The sequence below is a fragment of the Hyperolius riggenbachi genome, chromosome 5, assembly GCF_040937935.1.
Source record: "Hyperolius riggenbachi isolate aHypRig1 chromosome 5, aHypRig1.pri, whole genome shotgun sequence".
Lineage (NCBI taxonomy): Eukaryota > Metazoa > Chordata > Amphibia > Anura > Hyperoliidae > Hyperolius > Hyperolius riggenbachi.
Genome location: NC_090650.1, coordinates 129,751,632 through 129,769,957, shown reverse-complemented (window position 1 = coordinate 129,769,957; position 18,326 = coordinate 129,751,632). Strand labels below are relative to the sequence as shown.

At 46.1% G+C, this 18,326-nt stretch overlaps 1 protein-coding gene across 1 annotated transcript in view; it reads left to right on the top strand.

The window, feature by feature from the left end:
• The window catches only part of LOC137517502 (nucleotide-binding oligomerization domain-containing protein 1-like), a 95,498-nt gene that overhangs the window by 60,123 nt on the left and 17,049 nt on the right, over positions 1–18,326 (top strand). Inside the window, exons 7-8 of the mRNA XM_068234474.1 lie at positions 160–243; positions 2,074–2,157. Of these exons, the coding sequence (XP_068090575.1) occupies positions 160–243; positions 2,074–2,157 (168 nt within the window). The remainder of the gene's footprint in view (positions 1–159; positions 244–2,073; positions 2,158–18,326) is intronic.

The window sequence follows — 18,326 nt, the reverse complement described above, 5'->3', positions numbered from 1 at the left end:
GGGAAACAGCCCTAAGTAGTTATATAGACATATATATAGACTTCCTCTTAATACTATAATTCCTTGTATATTATTAAATAGGCTTTCTTACTACTATTACACAGCTGATTGTTTTCTTCCTTTACATCAGTTTGTAACACTGCACTATTGTCTTTGCAGAATGTGGGGGAATCGTATTGGAGATGAGGGGGCGCAGGCATTTGCAGATGCTGTTAGGAATCACACAGGCGTGGAAGAGCTAAGGTTTGGTTATTAGCATCTATATATATATATATATATATATATATATATATATATATATCTATATATCTTTATATACAGTATATACACACATATATACTAGACGACCTAAGCCCATTTAAAAATGGGCTCTAGGTCTGTTTTCTAACGTCGCCACCGCCGCATGTCAGTGCACTTGCACGTGCAACTGCCGCACCAGTCCGCTCGTGCGTGCGCACCCGTCTGCCCGTGCACACGCCCGCCCCACTCACTGGCCCGTCCTCAAGTCCCAACGGCTGTCTGGGTCCGTGCTGCGCACATACGCAGTAGAAAAAAGCACTGACCCTGCAACACAGAGACAGGTGTACGCAGGGACACCTGTCTCTTATTATATAGGATATATATATAAATATACTGTATACACAGCGGGATGTGAAAGTTTGGGCAACCTTGTTAATCGTCATGATTTTCCTGTATAAATCGTTGGTTGTTACAATAAAAAATGTAAGTTATAATATATCATACAGGAGGCCCACACAGTGATATTTGAGAAGTGAAATGAAGTTTATTGGATTTACAGAAAGTGTGCAATACTATATTACTGTACGCCTCTTGTAAAACACACCTGACTCGAAACAAAGCTACCTAAGGTAAGCATAGAGGTATATTCATGCTTGATCCACATATCTTCATAGGCAAACGTGGGGGGGGGGGGGGGGTTCTACAGCTGCCCAGAATCCCCCTCAGACCAGGGCCAGTGCAGTGTCTGGGGAAAGGCACAAGTTGAGACACCAGAATATCTGCAGGCACCCTGCAGCTCACAGCACTGCCCTTTCCTTGCTGCAGTTGACATTGGATGAAGCAGCAGCATGTGTACAGAGCATGGGGCAGCTCTGGGGAACTTAACAGAGTCAGGTATGAGCACAGCCCTGTGCCCCTGCTCTGTGAATGCTTCACTTTCCCCTTCATTACCAATGTCGGCTGTCCTCTTTATTATCTATATCCAAACTGCTCCTGATCGATTCCATTCGGTCTTTCCGACGGGAAATTGCATTATGTGTGCCCAGCATGATGTCCTACCATATTATACTGTATTGTGCTTGGCCGAGGGAGATCTTTCAGGACCCCCCCCCCCCCCTCTCCCCATTGAAAATCCTGGGGTTGAAAAACGTCACTTTTGGCTAAAGTCTGGCTTGCTGCGATAGTCCCTCCTATCTCTTATCACCCTCCCATTGCCTCTTCTTCCCAGCCCCATTCACTCCCCTCTGACTATGAAAGAAAATGTTAGATACACAACTATTAAGAGATGTGGATCCCATAGAACCTTTCTGATTCTCTCTGCTTCCCCTCGGTCCAGCACTGTCCTACCTGTAGGTTGACTAAGTATTCATCATACAAAGGTATGTGGTTCCAGCATGAACATACCTTGTTGCTTAGCTTAGCTAGTTTTGCCTTGAGTCAGGTATCATTTAAATGTATGCACTCATCCAAGTGGCCTGGCCGAGTCTAGGGCTGTGAGTTTGAGGCCACTGAATGTAGAGATTTAACATGCCTTTTTTGATGATTTATTGCCATCTATTAGCAGGCATTGCCATCTAGTGGCAGGCTCACTTCATAATGTGTGGATCTGTTGTTTTAAATGTGTCAATGTACATATAAACAAGTAAAAAACATTGACATGATTCTATTTGTAGTATTAACTAATTTGGTGCCATAGTCAGATTTTTGTAGTGATTGATTACAATGATATCTTGATTTTTACAATGAGAAAAAGTGTACAAAAGATATCATGCATCTTTCCATCTATTGGATCTCATTTCTTTTCTAAACTACTTCTTATTTATTTATTTGCAGTCTGGCCTGCAATGACATTTCTACTGCGGGAGGAAAATGCATTGCTGCTGCTTTACAAGAAAACAGATCAATTAAAATATTATGGTAATTATATACTCTACCAGGGCTAGTTCTAGACTTTTCGCTGCCTGAGGCAAACTTGTGATCATTTACCCCTCCTTCTCCCTAACCCGATTTGGAATGATGCCACGGCGCCCGACAATTTCACTCTGCTTCATTTAATGTTCTCACATGACATGCTGCAGCTCAACACAATAGCACACTGGCTGGCTGTGAGTCTGTGGCAAAGAAACTGCTCACCCTCAGTCATTTCGGTCGTCCTCCATGCCTTCTCAGTCAGGACAGGAGTGCCACCTGCTCCCTTCTGCTGTGCAAGTCAAATGAAACACTGCTGATCTCCTCCCTCCCCCTTCCTCACTCACTGTCAGACTCCTCACACAGCACAACAAGCTGCTTCTCCCCAATGATGACCTCTTCACCTTGCTCTCCTCTCGCTTCTCCTCCTACTCTGACTGCATGCTGTTAGTGTAAACACACAGTACAAACATGCTACCTCTGTAATCTCTGCACCTGATGCAAATGTTTCACCTTGCTGCATAAGAGAACCGGCCCTGTACTTTACTAGTAAAAAGGCCCGTCTGTTAAATAACAGGCGCTGGGCCATTGGGCATGTACTGTGCACACACGCAATCTCTTTCCCCCTCTCATGCACACATCTGTAACCAATGTGCACACAGCCGAGTGAGTCCGTCCACGACCCATGTGCAGTGCATTGGGCCAGGAACAATGGATTTACGGACACAGGGACCGGGGTTTTCTTATATGGATTTTCCACAAATCTCACAATCAATACAGGATTTCCTTCTTATGAAGAATATGTGAGATGGCTTTGCATCCTCCGGTAACCCCCAGTGCTCAGGGGACATGGTGCAACGGGGGTTTTAATTTTGGTAACGGTAGCCTTGTTCCCTGGGGTCTGGGGGTCTCGAATATTCTTCATATGAAGAAAAGCTTGTTGTTGCTTGCATCAAAATTTTTGGAATACTGGCTTGTCTTTTTGTGGAATAGATTAAATATGCTCAGCGCAGAGTCCAAAAACAAAAGACGAGTCTTCAGCAAAGGATAAAAGCAGGCAAATCTCCACCACAATAAATATTGGGTTCACGGCACAGCTCTGCAATCATGGATACCCAAAAAAGGAAAGAGGCTTACCAGCTGGTGACAACCCACATTATAAGGTTGTATCAACGCTTTGGTAGGACATCAGGAAGCAACAGTCTGTCCAGGATCCACCAATTTAGCAATGATTCCTCTCACGAATGGATATCAGTAAACATCATAAAAAACAAACAAACGGCAACTCTAAGTGTAAACCGTTTAATATAGAGTTTTCATAGTAAAAACAGCTTAAAAATAGCATAAAAATAGCATAAAAACAAAACTTACATACGGGGCCCATGCAATGGGAACCCCGAGAAAGTTGCAAGCGTGTATGGGTCAGCGGTAAAGGACAGTATGAAGGTGTCGCCTGTCTCCTTCCCGACCGGTTTCGCAAACTAGCGTCATCAGGGGATCAGGGCTTCTAATGGTCCCCCACAGATGTCCAGTGCTTGCGCAGCCACTCATGGTTTGGCTCTCCTTATTTGACATAACTCACGGTTTAGCTCTCCTTATTTGACATAACTTATGGTTTAGCTCTCCTTATCTATTTATCTCATGAATTATCTCTCCTTATTTGTTTATCTCATGTGTTAGTACTCCTTACAGTTGAGGTGAAAAATAAGTAACCTTTGTGCATCAACTCCTATATACGCTATATGTTTAATAGACACCTTTGAAAAGAAAGACATGCTTAATATTAAGTGGAATAAATAATATTTTATTAATGTACTTATTTTAGATTTGACTATTACCACAGCACTGACTAGTGCTAACTATTCCACAGCACTGGGAAAGTTTGGATTCTTTAATGCTGTAAATTGATATTTCCTTTTGATTTGAATGATCTTCTCAAAAATAAGACAATTTGCTAAAAATCGCGCCATTAATGGGCACCTTAAGGCCTAGGCTCAGAGCGAGGATTTCCAGTGAAAAATTGTTAGAATGAATTTCCAGTTTCTAGCATTAAATTTTGATGCTAGCGAGTGTTATAAACTGTTCTTATATCACCTTGCTTCGACACCAGTAACTTCTTACAGTTACGTCTCACAGACTGTGAGATCACTTGACTCTCCACACCGCAAACAGGATATAGACTTTCTCAGGCTTCTCCAATGTTTCCGTTATTTATTCAAGTCACAGAAAGACAGATAGATACAGTCATCATATCCTAGCTATGCAAATCTTCATGTTGCATTATAAGCTCATGATTAGACTCCCTACCGAAGTCTATCAGGTACCTTCTTCCTACCTACGTTACACTAAACTACCTATGTACATAGCATACATTATATCAGCTTACATAAAGGAATAACATGCTTAGAGGTCCAAGTCGGCCTTGCGAGCTAGTGCAGAAGGAAGAAGCAGAAGTGCCTTCTCCATTGCTCGCTCCCGATTTAATACCGGCTAGGAAAGAGTTAAATATGACATCATCTTCGCCACCCCCTATATCAGTCTATTGGTGGACCCACTCATGGTGTCATCATACCCGCCTACTCGATTAATAATCGATGAGACATTTGACATACATGCAGGAATGTGAATATTTACAAAACATGACTGATGTTTATTGTTCCAGGCCCAGGTCAGGGAGACCTGCGGCCTTGTTCAGAACAGCTTCTTGGTATGTTCTAGTTCTGCTGACAGAACTGCAGATTTTCTCTCTTCAGAGAAAATCCCCTTAAAGGGCAGGTCTGCTCATCAAGCCTTTTTGACTAACTCAGTCCAAATAACTGAGGCCTACTTAAATTATAACAATCCCCCCTAAAACGGCTTGACCCGCAAATCCCAGCGTCTGAACCTCCCAGTACCTGGTTTCTTTCGTTTATGTTTCACTTTTCGATGTTCGTGCTCACACAACTTCTCTGCTCTCGGTGGTTACCCCTGAAAGAGAGAGAGCAAGACCTCTTGGTCTTCCTGTAACCAGGCTCTCTGGGGAAGCCCTACTTCTAAGTCCCTCAATACCACATGCTCAGCATTTGCGTCACTTGCGTATCACTCACAAACTTGCATGACCACAGAAAAGTGAAACTCGTTTGGTTGTTACAAAACGGAGCAGTGCCAGGTGCCTTCTAAAAGAGCGCCTTTATACAATCAGCTCCTAGGTACTACTAAACCTATACCCGTAACCCTGTATATCCCTTAATTTAAACTATTGGTTCCGGAGATTGTTTATGAGGCACCAATCTCTGGACCAGGTTAATTTATTTTACGTAATTTTAACCCGCAACCTCACCTGGATAATGATGCCTAAAGTTGTCATCCCCATCCAGACGACCAGTGGGTGTAGAAAGAACTTTGGAACTGCAGATGCCCCGTCCGAGTGTCCCTGGAACATCACCGGAACCTTTGTCCACCAGGGCAGACTGGAACTCACCTGCTCATTTTTGTGTTCTACCTCGTTAAGATCACCTGTATCATGGTGAAATCTTACCTCTAACTTAGTGTACTGTTTGTTTAACCTTTGTAACAAAATGTGGTCGTCTTGGATCAAACCCTGTTCCCCTTTGTCCCATGTCGGGTTCTCTTTCAGGACGGGAACTACCCGTGAAACTTTGACCTTTAGAGTTCTCTTAACAATTTGAGAAACAACGTCATCAAACCTGGATGACAGGATCCATATGGGATCTCCACTCACACAATATGTTCCCCTTGGAAACTCCCCCTTATCGGAACAATTATGAGAATATACCTTGAATGTATCATTAGACCTTATGTTAAAAAAACAAACCTTTCCTTCAGCCACCGGAACTATCGGTTGGGCTTCAGGGTGGATCTTTTGAATGGTAGCCTCGCAGTCTGCGTTATTGAGCCCGCAGGCTTCTCCACTAAATTTGACTTGCCCCGGCCAACGCAGGTACTTCTGCAAGAATTGCCCGCATGAGGACAACTCTACTTGTTTCACCTCCCCGTCTAGCACCAAAAAAGGTTGACCTCTCAGGTCCTGGTGTAAGACATGTGTTGAGGTGGGAACTAAGGAAGTGGCGGTGCCTAAAGGAATGTTGCACCGTTTCCATTTGTTCACCCAAACATCTCGAAGCTGCCATGCAAAAGATCCTTCTCCAGAAAAGTTACTATACCTCCCCTTGTCCAATCTCAGTTGCACAGGATCTTTTTGCCTCTCCCTGACAAAATATGCCCCCAACTGTCCTGATTGGACCTCTTCCCCCCTTATGTCCTGAGGCACACTATGCACCTGAGGTCGGGAAGACTGTACTCTCTGCAATCTTTCAATTAAGAGTACCTCTTCACTTACCCAACTATCATGAGGATAAGCTGCTGCACATGGACTGTGTAATGTCGTCCCCTGTTGTGACCCGTGTAGTGTGGATGGGGTTCCCTGTGTTGGCTTTCCCTCCCCCGGGACCGCTCTCCCCACCCTCTTTGCCACCTGGCGATGTGGCTTTATCTCGATCTTTACTTCTTGTTTCGAGAACCACACACCCTCGGCTTTCCAGCCTTTACGTGTGTATAGCTGTTTCAGAGGCACTCTCTGTTGGTAGCTCCAGAGTGTGATGTTGTCCCCTGCGTCTCTCTGGTATGAGAATTGACGCCTCCTGCTCGTTCCTCTCCAATCTGGAACCATCTCACTCTGCATAACCAAGACAAGGTACCTCTGAATCACACACTCCACCTTTTGCATGTACCCATTGTACTGCAATGTACCTTTTAACAAACCTTTGGATCGGTGCATCGATTCTGGGAGTGTGGCATTCAATAGCAGATTTACACTGCCATTAAATTCCCACTGCCCGCACACTTGACCCTTCAGACCTTTCACCCACATTGTGCCATGAAATTTGTTTTCTCCTGGCACAAGTGCTCTTTCCCTCCATCCCTGCTTGGTCCATCTGTGCCAATCAGAGGGAGGTGTGAAAGGATCAGTACCTTTGTCACCCAACATTAACATGCTTGGGCCTTGCATTCTCATTAACCCCTTATTATACATGAGAATGTCCTCTCTTCGTTCTCCTAGGACGAAATGGCAACCTAGGATCACCATCAGCACGGTACTCCTCATTATAAAAGCACCACCTTGGGAAAGAAAAACATTAGCAATTTGCACTATGCTTTGCTCAGACAGTTTTTTTAGTCTCTTTCCGATCTCCGAAATCTCGTGTTTTAGTCTCTTTCCGATTTCAGGAATCTCGTGTTTTAGTCTCTTTCCGATTTCAGGAATCTCGTGTTCCTCCAAGCTTAGATCGGCATCTGGAACCTTTCGCTTATCCGACTGACATCTCCATCTTTGCTGCCAGCACTGCATCTGTCTCAAATCCATATTGCCAAACACCTGAAATCGAAATACAAACAAATCAATTCTTATTAATGATTTGGGATTCGCCCTGCGGCTTGTACTCTTTACACTTTAGATTGATCAATATATATCGTAATTGATCTCGTTGCTTTATGGTTCTCATGAACTCTGTTTACTCTTATTGGTAGATTGGAGTTAAACTTCACCCCCCTACCTCAGTACTATCCTCAGTACTTACCTGTTTTAAATATGCTCCCGCGGACTTCACCTTTGGAAGCTCGCTTCACCTTTGGAAGCTCTCACCCCATTGCAGCTCACTCCACATCCCCCCTTATCTGTCCATGCGCGGCCGTCGCATGCACAGATTACGGATGCCACACCTGATGCTGCTTTGCAGGTGAGCCTGCAATGCTCTTACTCATTATCGCATTTACTTATCTAGAACTTCATCGCGATACCAGCTCTGCTAGAAGTTCTGTGTGTTGTACCCTCTGATCCATGTTTGCCGTGCCACTACCCCCAGACTTCACAAAAAAAACGGCTGCCTCCCTGTAGGAAGGAGCACTTTGCACTTAAACTACACAGGGTGCAGGGCTAAGCATACCAGCGTCACATGCCTGTATGCAGATCCCTGAATGCCCACTTGGTAGGTAGTCACATGGCAAACACCGTACTGATACACTGTCACTCTGTAAACGGCAATTCTATCATCTGTATAATTGCCCCATGAACTGTTGTCAGTCCTTGTTCTTTGTGCTACAATTGATAGGAGCTGGAAAAAACATATTTGACCAATCAGTGGACGAAAAAAAACGCACACAAAAACAGCTCCAGCCCAGCATAGACCTCTCAGTCCAGCTCTGGCCCTGTTCACGACAAAACCGGAAAAAACGTTACCGCTCTGCAGAAGCGGCGACGGAAACCCGAATTGGTCAACTCCCTTTTTTCCAACTCCGGCACCCCCCTGATGCACTGTCCCCCCCTATACGCTATTGGGAACTCATGCTGCACCACCCATTAAGGTGCCCCACTTACAGGAATAATCCCATAAGCAACTCAGTACAGACCCTTTCCTAATCTGCACTGCTACGTGTGTCCCCGCACCGAGCTGGGAAACACTTCCTATTCTGGCATTCCTTTCCATGGACCCAGGGAAAATCTCTGGGGAAATACTTTGAGAACCGAGACACACAGTAGACTGTCTCTGTATTTCTACCCCCCTCCCTTTCAGCTGCTCTGCCCGGAGCCGCGAGCACAGCCTGCCGTGATGTGGATCCCCCCAGCCCCTCCTCCCCCCTGCCATGACGTGTGGGGGCCATGACTCACGGGGGCGGGCTCTCTCCACTGCCGCCATTTTGAGTCCTGGACTGCCAGCCAAGATGGCTGCTCCCATAGCAGCCTCTCGTTCCTATAGACCTAGGAGAGAAAACAAAACTCACACAGAACATACACATTTTTTTTTTTATCGTTACACACAGCATCTATCCACAGTGCACAAAAATCAGCCTCAGCATTCCTTCACGTCTCAGCTGTAATCCGAACTGCAATCAGACATACGGATCCCCAGAGACGTAGGAATCTTTCTCACTCTATCACAGACATAACTAAGAACCGAACTAACTGTTTTAACTGTTAACATCCCAGCTAGAACTTCAACACAATACAGACATTGAAAAAACATGTTAGCAGCAGCACCGACTGGAAATGCGAGAAACGTGCAGAACATCTCACAAACAGAAAGACACTCGCTTTCCTCTTCTCTCCCTCTATCCACCACTAACACTGATGGTTTCCCTCTGCCACGGGGGACCCCCCCCCCCCCCTTATCTATCATCCTGCTCAGTCTCTGGACAGGGAGAGAAAAACAAAAAAAAACCCAGAGAGAGAGAAATCAAAACATCTGCCACACAGGAACATCGAATCCTAAAAAACAATAAAAGCGCATAAACTCTGAAAACACGTTCTGTATTTACATCGGAGCTGCACCTCTCCTCACCCCTCCCTTCACGCACAGGAGAGATGAGAAGCCCGCAGCCTCCACTCTGCAATTAACACAGAATATACACATTAACACATTAACCTCCTCTCATACAATAAAGATAATGCAACACAACAACGTAAAACATACTTGCCTGAGCAGAAGACTTTGTAAGCCTGCAAATTCGACCAGCTTTTGGCAACTTTCCATGACACTGAGTGGATCCCTGGAACTACTGAGCGTCAGCTCTGTGTACCCACACTGGCTCAGCGGATCAATCTCCAGCGGCAGCTGCCAGCCGGCCTCGGAGCCTTCCAGTCACCTGTGATCCTGTTTAGGCTAGGACTGATGTGCACTTTCAGTCTAAGTTTAACATCCACGAGTGTCGCCGCTGGTTCTCTCGAATTGTAGCCCGTGTGTGCTCGGCTCCCACACACTACTCACACCAGCTTATCAGTCTCAGCTTGATAAGCTTTACAGTCCGTGTCCGTCTATTCCGCTTGTTTTGCTGTGGAATATCTTGAAACCATTTTCCGTCGGCCCCGGCCCCGTCTGCCTGTATAGCTAGGCAGGGAAGGATTTCAGGCACCACTGTTATGAACTGTTCTTATATCACCTTGCTTCGACACCAGTAACTTCTTACAGTTACGTCTCACAGACTGTGAGATCACTTGACTCTCCACACCGCAAACAGGATATAGACTTTCTCAGGCTTCTCCAATGTTTCCGTTATTTATTCAAGTCACAGAAAGACAGATAGATACAGTCATCATATCCTAGCTATGCAAATCTTCATGTTGCATTATAAGCTCATGATTAGACTCCCTACCGAAGTCTATCAGGTACCTTCTTCCTACCTACGTTACACTAAACTACCTATGTACATAGCATACATTATATCAGCTTACATAAAGGAATAACATGCTTAGAGGTCCAAGTCGGCCTTGCGAGCTAGTGCAGAAGGAAGAAGCAGAAGTGCCTTCTCCATTGCTCGCTCCCGATTTAATACCGGCTAGGAAAGAGTTAAATATGACATCATCTTCGCCACCCCCTATATCAGTCTATTGGTGGACCCACTCATGGTGTCATCATACCCGCCTACTCGATTAATAATCGATGAGACATTTGACATACATGCAGGAATGTGAATATTTACAAAACATGACTGATGTTTATTGTTCCAGGCCCAGGTCAGGGAGACCTGCGGCCTTGTTCAGAACAGCTTCTTGGTATGTTCTAGTTCTGCTGACAGAACTGCAGATTTTCTCTCTTCAGAGAAAATCCCCTTAAAGGGCAGGTCTGCTCATCAAGCCTTTTTGACTAACTCAGTCCAAATAACTGAGGCCTACTTAAATTATAAGCTTACTCACTTGTCCACCATGCGTCTTCTCTCCACCACTAGACAGGAAGCAGCCACATGGTGGATAGGTGAGTGCTGACTGTGCATGGCATGGGGGGGGGGGGGGGGGGGAGGAGTGTATGGAGTGACTCAGGGACCTGGGGGCCCGGACAGCATGGTGTTCAGATTTTCAGTTTTCAGATTTCATGCTGATCAGATAATGATCCAAGAGGGATCTATCTGCTGGGCCTCATCAACCAGTGTATGATCAGTTTAACCTCCCTGTTGTAAAGCTTGTAGCTAGCACTAGGCTAGCTAGCATTGCCGCCCAAGTCCCCCGCATCCTTCTGATCCCCCCGATCGCCGCCGGATTACGTTACCTAGCCGCGATCCCGCGACAGCCACAGCCTCCCCAATGAGCTTCAGTCATCGCTATGGCGACGATTGGACATGACGTCTGACGTCATGCGCAATCCTGATCCTCCCCATAGCGAAGCCTGGAGCTAATTGGAGAGGCTGCACCATTGCGTGATCTGGGGGGGGGGGGTACGTATAACGGCGGCGTTCGGGGTCAATCGAAGAAGAGCGGAGGGACTTGGGGGGCAATCGTAGCTAGCGAAGTGCTAGCTACAAGCTTTACAACAACTTTTATACAAAAAATCCCTCCCGGGGCAGATAAATCCTTTGGGCTGTAGCTCTGCCTCTACTCTGTCAATCTGCGCGGATCTCCACCTATGCACGCCCCTCTCAATCTTCTTTCACAAAGAGGGGCGGGGAGAGGCAGCGATCTGCGCGCAGATTGACTCTAGCAGAGGCAGTGCTACATCCCATAGCTCTGCCTCCCTGTGCAGCAAAATCCATGACCAGGAAAGTCGTGGATTTTTGCCCCGGGAGCTTGGGGGGATTAATTGAGATTTCAGCCGCGGGGATGCAGCGTTTTAGAGGGGGTATTAATACTTAACAACATTTTTTAGAAGAAACGACGGGCCATTCTGAGGACAATTTTCCTAGGGTGTACAGTCTGTCGGCAGGCTGATAAAGCTGGTTTTGACAGATCCGCCGAGCAGATCAGTCAAAACCAGCCTTATCAGCCTGCCGACAAACTGTACACACGGGGAAACTGTCATCAGAATGGCCGCCGTCGTTTGAAGAAATCAGGAGTGTGTATGTAGCTTTAGGTGTGTTTAGCTTCTAAGGGCAACAATGGTTGAGTTGCATATTTCAATAGTGATGCACTGGGAGACATCTCGAGCTGACTCCAACCTGAATTATCGCAAATACTTTCTGTTTTAAGAAAGCAAACTTTTGTTTTGTATGTTTATTGAAACACTGTTCATCTCATCGAAAAGTTAAATTCAGTAATACAGTTCAACTGAAATAAATATTTTATATAGATTAATTACACACAGAGTGATTTATTTCAAGCATGTATTTCTTTGTACTTTGCTAATTATGGCTTATGGAAACCCAGAATTCTCCAAAAATTAGAATATTGTGAAAAAGTTAAGTAGCCCAAAACACCTGCAAACTTGTGCTGTGTCTTTAGATGCTCTCTCAGTATGGTCCAGTAGGGCGCACAGTCGTGGGGAAAAGTGATGACTTGATAGTTGTCCACAAGACAGTCAACGACATGTTCCACAAGAAAGGTAAGCCACAAAAGGTAATTGCTAAACAAGCTGCCTGTTCACAGAGTGCTGTATCCAATAATATTAATGGAGAGATGGGTGGAAGAAAAAAAAGGTGACACAAAAACCACAGTATTGAGAAGATTCTGAAGCGAAGTCCATTCAAGAATTTTGAAAACGATCATGAGTAGGGAGCTATCCTACAGGAGCTACCACACACAGACGTATATGGGCCATGGGCTACAACTGTCATAATCCATGTCAGTACTTTCTTTCCTGGGCTAAGGATAAAACAGACTGGATAGTCAGTGGTCCAAAGTCCTCTTTTTAGATTAAAATTCATGTTGCATTTCATTTAGAAATCGAAGTCCGAGAGTCTGGAGAAGTGGAGAGGTAAAGAATCTAAGCGTCAGGCTTGTCTGGTCAATGACCACAGTTCAGGCTGTATAGCCATATGACTGACCCAGAGACCAGCCCGTAACACCTGTGCAATCTCCTACCTAACACAATACTAACAATACCCTGCAGGCAGATATAGCATACAGTCTGACAGATAGCTAATCACCAGACAGAACCTGAATTCTTAGCAATGCAATCTGGGCACAACAGATATATTTATATATATCTGTTCGCAGTGTGGGGTTCACTGTACAGTTTGGGGTTGTTTCTTACCCGTCGCGTCAGTCAGGGGTTTGGCCAGGGTACTATAATTTGGAACGAACTTCCTATAGTATCCTGCATTCCCCAGGAATGCCTGAACTTGTTTCTTGGTGACAGGTCACGGCTATGACAGGATGGCGTCGATCTTTCCTGCCTCAGGCCTCAGTTGCTGACTTCCTACTCTGTGTCCAAGGTACTGTACCTCGGTCATGCCAATTTGACATTTGCTGGGCTTTACAGTCAGATTGGCAGTGGACAGTTTTTCTAATACCTGTGCTAGGTGGTCAAGGTGATCTTCCCTGGTTGGGCTGAATACGGCAATATCAGATATGCAACCGCAAAACCATACATTCCTTCCAGCAGGTCATTCATAGCCCGCTGAAAGGTGGCTGGAGCATTCTTCATACCGAAAGGCATCACCATAAATTCATAGAGGCCAAAGGGTGTGATGAATGCCAATCAGGCGCAAGGGGAATCTGCCAGTATCCGCAGCTCAAGTCCATTATTGTTAGGTAGCTGGCAGATGCCAGCTGATCTAGCAGCTCATCGATTCGAGGCATGGGATACGCATCGGTTGTGGTCAGGGGTCTAGTCCTGGGAAAAGAAGTGAGTGGACTCACCTGGAAAACCCCTGCGCCGCGCATAGCGCGTCGTGCCATAAAATGGGCGTGGACAAGCATAATGTGGGCGTGGTCATGGGTGGAGCCAAATATACATGACCTTAGCAGTGATGTAAAAGGTCTGCTGGGGAAGTTTGAACTCTGCCGTAGTGTATCCCCCCAAAATAGATGTAATCTAACAGCATTTCACCAAAAAGACACATACGCTGGTAGAAGTTCCTCCAAAATACAGATAATATGGCAGTGGCTCCCCCAAAATAGACAATGTGGCAGCAGCAGTTCCCCCAACATACACATCATTTGGAAGCAGTTCCCCAAAATACGCGAAACCTGGCAGCAGTCGTTCCCCTAACATACACATAATCTGGCAGCTGTTCCCCAAAATACATAACAGCGGTTCCACAAAAATGCAGATAATCTGACAGCAGTTCCCCCAAAATAGGTACCCCCAGCATAGGTAGCCAGGTCTATAGGTGTCCCCAGTATAAGTAGCCATGAGTACAGTAGTCCCCAGTATATGTAGCCAGAGGTATATGTGCCTAGTATATGTAGCCAGGGGTATATATCCCTAGTATATGTAGCCAGGGGTATACGTGCCCAGTATATTTAGCCAGGGGTATACGTGCCCAGTATATGTAGCCAGGGGTATACGTGTCCAGTATATGTAGCCAGGGGTATACGTGCCCAGTATATGTAGCCAGGGGTATATGTGCCCAGTATATGTAGCCAGGGGTATATGTGCCCAGTATATGTAGCCAGGGGTATATGTGTCCAGTATATGTAGCCAGGGGTATATGTGCCAGTATATGTAGTCGGGGGGTATATGTGCCCAGTATATGTAGTCAGGGGGTATATGTGCCCAGTATATGTAGTCAGGGAGTATATGTGCCCAGTATATGTAGTCAGGGGGGTATATGTGCCCAGTATATGTATTCAGGGGGGTATAAGTGCCCAGTATATGTAGTCAGGGGGGTATATGTGCCCAGTATATGTAGTCAGGGGGTATATGTGCCCAGTATATGTAGTCAGGGGGGTATATGTGCCCAGTATATGTAGCCAGGGGTATATGTGCCCAGTATATGTAGTCAGGGGGTATATGTGCCCAGTATATGTAGTCAGGGGGTATATGTGCCCAGTATATGTAGTCAGGGGGTATATGTGCCCAGTATATGTAGTCAGGGGGTGTATATGTGCCCAGTATATGTAGTATATGTGCCCAGTATATGTAGCCAGGGGTATATGTGCCCAGTATATGTAGTCAGGGGGTATATGTGCCCAATATATGTAGCCAGGGGTATATGTGCCCAGTATATGTAGTCAGGGGGGTATATGTGCCCAGTATATGTAGTCAGGGGGTATATGTGCCCAGTATATGTAGTCAGGGGGTATATGTGCCCAGTATATATGTCGCCAGGGGTATATGTAGCCAGGGGTATATATGTGCCCCGTATTTGTAGTCAGGGGGTATATGTCCCCAGAATAGGTACTCAGGTGTCCCCCAGCAGGAGGGGAGCAGCGCTGTGGAAGGAGAGCTGTAAGCAACACCTTAGGGTGCTCTCCTTCCCTCGCTCTCCCCTCCTGAAGTAACGTGCGGGCAGCCGGCAGCGGGCGGGACTTACCTCTCCTCGTCGTCAGAGCACCGAATCTGCGTGCCGCAAGTCTGGTCTGGTCCAGACCAGAGCAGCAGCACGCAGATCCGGCGCCGGAACGAGGAGAGGTAAGTCCCGCCCGCTGCCACGCACCACTCGACCCCTGGTTGTGGTGTTGTCATTTCAGCCTCCTGTAGTCAACACAGAACCACGTGGTCTTGTCCTTCTTGGGAACCAGGATGTGGACTAGAGGATTTCTGTATGACTGTCATACTCATCACCAGCCTGCACGTCCTGTTCATCTGCTCCAGTGTCCGTCTCGCACACGTGCGTGGGTAGCCGGCACTTTGTCTTTTTGACGCGTGGCATCACGCCATTCAGTGTGGTGTCCACTTCCTGTTTTGGATCTAGGGGGCAACGCGCTTATGCGGGTGTACGCGGTTGTCTGTCCGCATGTACGCATGCGCGACATATGATTGCTGACAAAAGTATGCATGCACAGCGGATTGTTGCTGACGAGTACGCATGCACAGGGGGTTAATGCGGATGTTAGTATGCATGCCCAGCGTCATCAATTGGCGCCAAAGGCCCAATATATGCCTGTCTGCCCTGCATGTTAGTGCTGTCTGTTCATACAGCTTGCCAGCAGTGTACCTTGTGCTCTGTCAGCTATACCTTTGATTGCCTTCTCGTTGCCGACCTTAGCCTGTTCCTGTTTCCACCTGACTGCCGCCTGCCTTGACCTATTGGCTGTTACTCATTCTTGATTGTACTCCGCCTGCCTCGACTTTTGCCTGATTTACCGTTTAAGATTGAACTCTGCCTGCCCTGAACCCGGATTGTCTGACTACTCTTCTGCCTACTGATTCTGTACCTTGATATCTACTATCTCCACAACGCAGCATCAACTGTTCTCTCTCGTTTACAGGGCCAGCAGGCCTACCTTCTCTCCAGTTCTGGGACAGGGCTCTGTCCTTGTCAGGTACCAGGGATTTGCGAGTATCTGGTACCGCCGTTCTGTGGGTTTCCAGGACCGCGGATTTGCGAAGATCCGGCACCCAGGTTGCAACAAACATGTCTGCCAGCTCAGCAGCTTCTTTGGCAGACGGAGGCTTCCGCTCCAGCACAAACTGCCACACGTCTGCAGCACATATAGAGAGGAACTGATCATGGATCATCAGGTCCGCAAGAGTATCAAAAGTATTTTCTTTGAGTACTCCAATCCATTGATGGAACGTGGCGCCCAGGTAGCTAACCACATCTGTGTGAGAGTCTGGGGGTGCCTTCTGAAGGGCACAAAACTTTTTCCGGTAAACTTCCGGAGTTAACTGGAACTTAGCAATTATAGATTCCTTGATAGCCTTATAATCACCATCTTGATCTGTGGGCATCTCTAGGCATCCAGTGCTTTACCAGTCAGCTGGGGTGTCAGATGGATGGCCCACTGTGCCTCTGGGATGCAAAACTGGTGGCATGCTTTCTCAAACGACTGCAGATAGAGATCAATGTCAACACCCTTTTCCATGACATGAAATTTTGCTTTGGGGGTCACAGGCACAGGTATACTCCCTGCAAGAAGAGGGCTAGGGGTGGAAGACTCCTCTGCCTGTCTCACCCAGGCCAGTTTTAGTGCACGCTGATGCTGCAAGTCCTCTCTCCGGAGCTGGAACTGTCGCTCCTCTCTCTGGCTTTCTAGTTGCAATCGCCGTTCATCAGACTAGCGTCATCTCTCTTCGAGAAGGAACTGCCGGTATGCAAAGTCGCCAGTGTCCCTTAGGAATATCGGGTCTCGCTGGACCAGATTGTGGCAAGGCATCCATCGCCTGGCCGTCTGCTTCCATGAGGATGGTCCTCAGTGCAGCTTGGGTTTTTCCTCGAATATCGATGCCCCGCAACTGGCAATAGTTTTGTAGGTCGGGCAAGTACAGGTTTTGGTAATTGACTTGCTCAGACATAGCCAAATAAAAACTGTAACAATCTGGTTCAATGCTATATCAAACTGCACCGTCTATGTGCTCAGAGCTCCAGCTCTGTAGAACAGTTACTTAAAGATGAACTCCAGTGAAAATAATGTAATAAAAAAAAGTGCTTCATTTTTACAATAATTATGTATAAATGATTTAGTCAGCGTTTGCCCATTGTAAAATCTTTTAAATCCCTAACTTACATTCTGACATTTATTACATGGTGACATTTTTACTGTTGGCAGGTGATGTAGCTGCTACATGCTTATTTGGCAGTTGGAAACAGCTGTAAACAGCTATTTCCCACAATGCAACAAGGTTCACAGACAGGAAACTGCCAGGAGTACCACGGTCCTCAGAGTTTCTTGTGGGAGGGGTTTCACCACAATATCAGTCATACAGCGCCCCCTGATGGTTTGTTTGTGAAAAAGAATAGATTTCTCATGTAAAAGGGGGTATCAGCTACTGATTGGGATAAAGTTCAATTCTTGGTTGGAGTTTCTATTTAACCATTTCTGCCGCCCGGACGTAATGCTCACGTCCAGGCGACTGCTCTGCTACGGTGCAGCGCTTCGGCCCGCGCTCCAGCGCAATCGCGCCCGTGCTGTCCCCCGGTAGCCCTGGGATCAGTGAACGGGAACATGGTTCCCGATCACTGATCTGTGTCCCCAGCAGAAAAACCGAAGCGCTCTTACTAGAGGCTTTAGTCTTTCTGCAAAAAAAAGTTTCCCCGTGCTCCTTGTGCTTCCTGTGATCGAGAAGCACAAGGAGACCGGAAGCACAAGGAGAAATAAATAAACTCAAGGTGGCCATCTAATAGTAAAACTACATCTACATATTTTTTACATTACAATTTATACATATAATAACATTAAAAACTAACTGTTTATTTCCCACACCGAAATATTACCCAAATAAAATTTTTAATGGAAAAACAAATTACAATTAAAAAAAAAGACATAAATAGTTACCTAAGGGTCTGAACTTTTTAAATATGCATTTGAAGGGGGTACACTACGAACATTTTTTAAATTATAAGCTTGTAAATAGTGATGGACACAAAAC